Source organism: Mus pahari, chromosome 5 (assembly GCF_900095145.1).
Source record: "Mus pahari chromosome 5, PAHARI_EIJ_v1.1, whole genome shotgun sequence".
Taxonomy (NCBI): Eukaryota; Metazoa; Chordata; class Mammalia; order Rodentia; family Muridae; genus Mus; species Mus pahari.
In genome coordinates this window covers 67,348,483-67,356,392 of record NC_034594.1, presented here as the reverse complement: position 1 = coordinate 67,356,392, position 7,910 = coordinate 67,348,483, and the positions used below count along the sequence as shown (strand labels likewise).

The following is a 7,910-nucleotide window of genomic DNA, read 5'->3' as shown; positions in this document are numbered from 1 at the left end:
CTTCGGAAGAGCAGTCGGGTGCTCTTACCCACTGAGCCATCTCACCAGCCCTGAACATTTTTTCAGGTGTTTCTCAACCATTCGATATTCCTCAGTTGAGAATTCTTTATTTAGCTCTGTACTCCATTTTTAATGGGTTTTTTTTTTTGAGTTTCTGGAGTCCAGTTTCTTGAGCTCTTTGTATATATTGGATATTAGTAAAAGGTGACTTTTTTATCATGAATTTGGCCTTGGTAGCTCTTCCTTCCCCCACCCCCCTTACCCCACTGCTTGTCAGGCATTGTGGAATCTCTGTATCCATGGTTACTGACATTCGCACTCAAGCATCCTGCATTGACCTGAGCCACCATCGTGTCCCCTGTGTCTGTACTTTAGACCACTGCTCACACCCGGAAGCTGACTGGACACCACACCCTAGGGAGAATGAGTCCACCTCGGAGGGTTGATGAAAACTGAGAATCGGTCCCTGTGCCTGTCCCACAGCCAGAGGCCACAGGGCAGGCTACCTTTCCCTATGCCCAGGAGTCCTACAATGTCCTGTGCCAAGAAACACATTGCAGCATGTCTCCAAAGAGCATGTGTTTTTGAATGAATTAATTCATCAATTTTTTATTGAAAATAAGTTTTTTAATCACACAATATGTTCTGATCATGGTTCCCCTCCCCATCTCCTCCCAGATCCTCTCCACACCTCCTGACCCATCCAAATCCATTCTCTCTCTCTCTCTCTCTCTCTCTCTCTCTCTCTCTCTCTCTCTTTCTCTCTCTCTCTCCAAACAAGAATATAATAAAAACAAACAGAAAAGAGAAAAGAAAGAAAAGAAAAAGCACGAGAAGAAAAAGCACAGGCAGAAACACATGCCCACAGAGAAAACCCATAAAAACACAAAATCAGGGGGACTGGAGAGATGGTGTAACAGTTAGAGCACTGAATGCTCTTCCAGAGATCCTGAGTTCAATTCCCAGCAGCCACATGGTGGCTCACAACCATCAGATGCCCTCTTCTGTCTGATGTGTCTGAATACAGCTACAATGTACTTATATACTTAAAATAAATAAATAACTATTAAAATACACAAAATAAGAAACTATAACACATAAACAAAAGACCAGTAAAGTGAAAAAAAAATCTCCCCAAATGCTGTTGCATTCATTTTGAGTTGGCCACCTACTGCTGTAGGCAGAGCCTGTCCTTAAGTGTAGCTTCTATGCCCAGTAAGGCTCCATTGTAGAAAACTAAGTTTTCCTTTACATGAAGTTATCAGTTTGAGATGGCTCCTTGGCTAGGGATGGATGCTCATGTCCAGTTCTCAGTGCTGGGACCCCATCTGGCTTGCACCTGTGCAGTCTCCGTGCCCGTTGCCACAGTCTCGAGTTCACAGGTTGTCAGTCCTGTTGCATATGGAAGGCACTGTGTCCTTGGTGTCTTCTATCCCAACAGACTCAACAGTCTTTCTGCTTCCTCTTTAGAAAAGCTCCCTGAGGCCTGAGGGGAGAGGCTTGCTAGAGACATCCTACTCAGGACTCTGTGTTCCAAGGTCTCTCTCTCTCTCTCTCTCTCTCTCTCTCTCTCTCTCTCTCTCTCTCTCTCTCTCCACATTGTCCAGTTCTGTTCTCTGTATCTGTTCCTATCTATTGCAGGAGGAAGCATCACTGATGATGACTGAGCCATCATTCTCTTATTGGCATAAGAGAATGTTATTAGGAGTCACTTGTTGCTATATTTCTTTAGTAGAACAATAATAGTATTTGGTTTTCCCCTAGGTCCATAGCCTATCAAGTCTCAGGTTCTTGGGGGGAGGGGGAAGGGATAGGGAGGTTGCAGAGGAGAAACCAGAAAGGGGGATAACATTTGAAATGTAAATAAATAAAATAACCAATAAAAATAGAAAAATAAATAAAAGTCTCAGGTTCCTGGCCACCTGAGCAGTTTCAGGCATGGGATTGATCAATTAATTATGTTTTAAAAGCTTAGTGTTCAGGGGAGATGGATCAGTGGGGGAAATGTTTTCCCCACAAGCACCAGGGCCTAAGTTAGGCTCACTATCACCCATATAAAAGTCAGATGTAGTGTCATGTGCCTGTAATCTCAGCATGAGGATCAACCTCAGAAATGAGTAGATCCCGACAGCTCACTTGACAGACAACCCAGTCAATGGGTGAGATCCCCCTTTAGTGAGACCCTGTCTCAAAATATAAGTGATAGAGGGAAAGTGGGATGACACCTCCATCCACCTCCTAAAACTCCCACAATGTCCCCCAAACAGCCCCACCAACCATTGGCTTTTATTTTATGCATGTGGGTGTTTTGTCTATGTATGGTGTTTGTACCTGGTGCCTGAGGAGGGCAGAAGAGAGCATCAGATTCCTCCAGAGAACTGGAGTTACAGATGTTTTGAGCTGCCATGTGGGTACAATTGAGCCCAGGTCTTCTAGAATTGCAGCCAGCACTCTTGACCACTGAGCCATCTCTCCAGCTGGGTAGTTTCCACAGAAAACACCACAACCGCAAACGTGGCATGGAAACGACAGGTTGATTAAGACCCGGTTTAGTCCTGGGATAGAATACAGAAAGGGCTTCATTTGTTTCTCTACCATCCTCCACCGTCTTCTAGTCTCCTCGCCTGCTCACAATCACTGTCTGTCATCTTTGCCTTTCCCAAACCCCTGCTTCTATCAGAGGCCTCCAGGGAAACTTTGAACATGTTCTGGAAGCTTGGAAAGAAGTGTCATTCTTACAATCCAGCTGTTGCTATGGCTGGTGGGGGTCAGTTCTGTGGTTAATGGCGATGGCTGTTGTTCTTATACCAAAGTGTTACTCCAACCTGTCTTAGCAATTTTGAAAATATAAGCCAGTGAGAAGAAATCAAAGTCCCTGGTGAGCACAGCACCCTACTGTGCTGGGTGTCACTTGGGTAACCCCACTTTGCCCAAGAGCTCCTCAAACATATTCTTTTTTTTTTAAGATTTATTTATTTATTATATGTAAGTACACTGTAGCTGTCTTCAGACACCCCAGAAGAAGGCATCAGATCTTGTTACGGATGGTTATGAGCCACCATGTGGTTGCTGGGATTTGAACTCCAGACCTTCGGAAGAGCAGTCGGGTGCTCTTACCCACTGAGCCATCTCACCAGCCCCTCAAACATATTCTTAACTGGTGGCTTTTTAAGGCAGTACGGTCTTCGTTTTGTAAACTGATGGTTCCATGCATCCACGGGACAGATCTGTGTGTGTCACTACCTAGACTACCACGCCTTCATTTTTAATGACCGCCTGACCTGGGCTGAGAGAGACATGCCCCCACCAATTTGCCCTGTGGTTTCTCTCTCCAGCCTGTGAGTCTGCATCTTCAGCCACTGCCCAGCATTAGAAAGTACCAAGGGTTAGCCTATGAAAGCTCTTCATTAAAACAGAAAGGCTGGACATTTGCAACCCTCCAGACTGAGGGCCAGTGTCCCCATCTTGTCCCTATATAGCAAACAGCAGCCTGCCATTAGCCCATCAGACCAAGGACTCTTCCTGGAGGCTTCCTTTGGAGGCAGTGCTGCTTTAAAAAAAAAAATGAAGAAAATGTTTATAATGTTTGCAAGACTTGGTGACAAAATGAGACAGAGCCCTTGATTTCTAACCTCCCACTGCACCGTTCAGAGCCAGGCAGGAAGCAGAGCAAATAGCTCTGATTGTAAAATTTGCATCTTTTCTTGGCTGGATACCTTCTTCCCAAAGGATGCTTCGCATCACGCTGTAGTTGTTTGTAAAGATCTTTCACCCAAGACAGACCACTTCTCATGATACTGCTGATGTGGAGCAAGAGAAGCACAAAGGGAGAATTAAAAGTTCTGAGAGTCCCTAGGAAGAAATAGAAATGCATTTCAGGCAGCGGCTGTCAGTCCCCAAACCCTCGATGGATGAGCTGGATCAGAGCCCCAGTTAAGTAAATAATAGGGCAAACAGCAGCCATGCAGGAGAGAGCTGAAAGATGGTCGTTAGCGAGAGGCATTCGTTCAACAGGCTTTTAGGGAATACAGATAATGAGCTAGGCGAAGCACTACACCCGACAGTCAGACACGTTTTTTTCACACTCAAGGAACCAACAGTTTTAAGATGAGAGACAAAGATGCCAGCATTCTTGGGAAATGCGGTGATACAGGCTTTGTGGTGAGTGTCCGGCTCGATCATGTACTCACAAAGCAACAGGCAATACAACCCTTCAGCCTGGTGGTGTGGGGAAGGCATCCCAGAGGAAGACGAAAGGGAGATCGGAAGTTGGTGGCCATGCCAGTGAGACCCTGGGCAAAGTGCACACGCAGGCATGGGGGCACGCAACTGTGGGATGATCTAGGGTCTATCCTTGAACAGAGAGAACTGAAACCCAGCAGGAGGAGCTTTGGCAAGGGATGCTGTTGATACCCAGTGGAGCTGGACTAGGTGACACTGGTGTCCCAGGGAAAAGGGTGGGGGCCCTAACAGGCGTGGATCCACCAACTTGCCATACCACAGAGATCCTTTCTAGGTTGCATGAAGCTTGGTAAGCTGACAAATTAGGAGACTCCAGAACATTCTAGTATAAGGGGAGGGTCTCACAAAAAAGCAATGACAGTGGGAATGATGAGAAGAGGGTGTCCAAATGACGCTCACCGGCCAGGCTAGTCAGTCACAGTGGGGAAGGAGGGAAGAGGATAGAGAAAGATAAAGGGCAGCAATAGAGCCTCTCCTGGGGATGCTAAGATGACTGGAAGGGGCAGACATAGGGGAAACAGAGGGAGCAAATGTTCCTGCCCTGGCAGCCACTGGAACAGGTGTTCCTATTGGAGACAGCAAGAAAAAACACTCTCAGTGGATCTGAGGTAAGCTCCAGAGTGGACGGAAAGGGGTGGAGGCCAACAGATGCTGGTGAGCTGTGACAGTCAAGAGTGCTGGAATATCTAAAGAGGGTACTAACCAAGGTCACTGGGTGTGGGTAACAATGTGTCCATGAAGGGAAAAGGCTAGAAGGGTGGGAGGGCTGAAGGGGTGCAGATGCTGTGTGATGATCCAGGTGGATCAGCTGAGATCACAGTCAGGCTCCAGAGAGGGTCCTCCTCCCCCAGCAGAGTTCAGAGCGGCCAAGTGGAGAGGAACAGGTAACCAAAGATGGGGATGTCCATCCTCTCCTAAATAGGAAAGTGAGGACAGGGCAGTTACCACAGCACTGCTTGAGAAAGAGAAGCCAAAAAGGAAGGAGAAATCAAGGAACCAAGGACCCAAGCCCTCAGGGCTCACTGGGGCAGAGAAGAATACAGACAATTAACCTGAGCGCTGGTAAGGCAGGCTGCAGGGGTGTATAAAGACAGTATTATCCAGAAAGGGTAGGAGTCTGGATCAGAGCCCCCAGAAGACAAGCTAGGAGCACTGGAAGAGGGAGGGTCTATAGCTACTCTCCCACCCCTTGGGTTGGCTTCCTGCCAGGGGGCTGGGCTGCCAGATCCAACGTGGTCCAACAGTCACCAGGAAAGGTGAGAGGTCTGGAGTGCTCTCAGGGGACAGGAGAGCGGCTAAGGAAGCTGCTCTTCTGGGAGATGCGAGGTGTCTGGAGTCAAAGGCAGTCTTTAATCCAGTTGGTGAGCCTAAAAGCAGCAGACTCTATCCTCCTGGGAGATGGGGGTTGGAGAGCCGTGATCTCCCATGGGACTCAGAAACCTTAGAAGACTGACTGGGAACAGGCACAGCCAAAGCGTACAGTTTGTTTAAGGAGGGAAGGATCGGAACAGACATAGCTCCATATGTTGGCCTGGGTGTGCTTCTGTGTGACTCTTCCGATGGATGAAAAAGACTCTGGTGCTTGTCTGAGAAAGTCAGTGTCCTTGAGGCAAGGATGAAGCCCCAACCCAGCCCCAAACTGGGCCAATATAAGTCTTGCCTTGCCCCTTCCTTTCCAGTCCTTTCCAGGAAAGATAGGGTAGCCTGATCTAAGAGATTCTCTCTAGACCTTAACCTCCAAGTTTGACCAAGTTCAGATCAAGTCCGAGTGACCAGCTCACGGAACACTGTCATGTGGACATTACCTTCCCAAATAGCACCACGCAATTGCCATTCTCATCCTAAGACTAAGTGCTTATGAAATGTTCCTATTCATTTGGTGACGAGATCACTCCGCAGTGGGTGGCCTTGGCCCTGGAGCTCCAAAGTTCTGGCTTTGGCCGGAGCTCACTGGCCGGTTGCACCGTGGGTGGCGGGTCGCGGCTGGCCCGGAGCGCTGGTGACCGATCTGGCCTCCCCGCAGGTGCGCTCAGGTGCTGCTGGAGCATGGGGCGACAGTCCAGCTGGAGGGTGGCCCTGGCCGAGACACACCGCTGCACGTGGCGGCCCAATGCGGCCTGGACGAGCACGCGCAACTCTACCTGGGCCTTGGCGCGCGTGTGGACGCTAGGAACGGCCGCGGTGAGACGGCCCTGAGCGCAGCGTGCGGAGCTGCGGCACGGAGCCCCGACGAGCACGCGCGCTGCCTGCGCCTGTGCGCGCTCCTTCTGCGCAGTGGCGCGGCGGCAGACGCGCGCGACGAGGACGAGCGGAGCCCGCTGCACAAGGCCTGCGGCCACGCACGCCCCAGCTTGTGCACACTCCTGCTGCGGCACGGCGCCGACGCGGGCGCGCTCGACTACGGTGGCGCGTCCCCGCTGGCGCACGCGCTGCAGACGGCCACGTATGCGCCCCCGACAGCGCCGCAGCGCACTGTCCAGGCTCTTCTAAATCACGGATCCCGGTCCGTGTGGCCTGATGCCTTCCCCAAGGTAAGGGGACCCTGGGGTAGCTTGGCCATGCAGATGCCGGACCTGCCAAGGCTCACAAAGTGAGATGACCCAGGCAGCCGTGGGAGGGTCTGGAGGTGGAGGCTGCGGGTCTTGGGACCCTACTTTGAGGGGCGAGGACTTAAAATTCTCCTCCTGGTTAGCCAAAAGAAAAATGAAGAGGCTATACTGTTGATAAATATTCCAGAGTGTCACCTTTCGAAGTAGTCTCCCGGGGAACTCTTGCTTCCGTGGCGCCATCGATGACAGCGCCAGCTCTGAGTATTTCAGCAGCTCATCTTTTGGTGTAATTTTCAGAAAGATGAAAATGAGTCTCTTGTCACAGCTGGCGTTTGATCTGCAGCGAAGGCACTCAACCTGCTCAGCGCCTTGTTAATGAGAGCACTCTACACCTTCACAAACCCCTCACCCCTGCTGTGCAATTCACCTGAGGTGCCCTATTCTGGTCACCCCAGGGTTGAGACCTCCACCCCTTGCCCTGGCTGTGCCTTTGCAAACTCTGCTGGACTCACCTTGTCACTTTCCCATCTGTGAGGTCGTTATTCATATAATAGACTCATGAGGGGAAAAAGACAAACAATGCAACCACAATAAAATCCCTAGGCAGATGCAGATGAAGTACAATGTTGTAGATGTACGAAAAGTTCAAAGACGTCAAGGGGCTGAGGAAATGGCTAGACCAGTTATACTTTCAGCAAAGTACGAGAACCGCCCTGGTTTGAATCCCTGGCATCCATATAAACGCCCAGCTTTGGTGGCTCATGCCTTCAGTCCCAGCACTGAAGAGGCAGAGACAGGCCGACCAGACAGCCTAGCCTAGTCATCCAGGCCCAAGTATTAGTCAGGATTCGCTAAAGCCGTGGTTCTCCACCTTCCTGACTCTATGGTCCTTTAATACAGTTCCTCAGGCTGTGGTGACCCCCAACCATAAAATTCATAGTTGTAGTTTTGCTGTTATGAATAATAATGTAAGTATCTGATATGAAGGATATCTGATTTGTGACCCTTTGGAAAGGGTTCTTCAAAGGGGTTGTGACCCACAGGTTGAGAATATATAAATATATATATATATATATATATATATATATATATATATATATACATACATACACATATATA

At 49.3% G+C, this 7,910-nt stretch overlaps 1 protein-coding gene across 2 annotated transcripts in view; it reads left to right on the top strand.

Annotated features, from left to right (window-relative positions):
* Asb18 (ankyrin repeat and SOCS box containing 18) overlaps positions 1 to 7,910 on the top strand; it is a 57,372-nt gene that overhangs the window by 33,203 nt on the left and 16,259 nt on the right. For both annotated transcript variants that reach the window (XM_021199157.2, XM_021199155.2), the window contains one exon: positions 6,266 to 6,773. In XM_021199157.2, the coding sequence (XP_021054816.1) occupies positions 6,266 to 6,773 (508 nt within the window). The remainder of the gene's footprint in view (positions 1 to 6,265; positions 6,774 to 7,910) is intronic.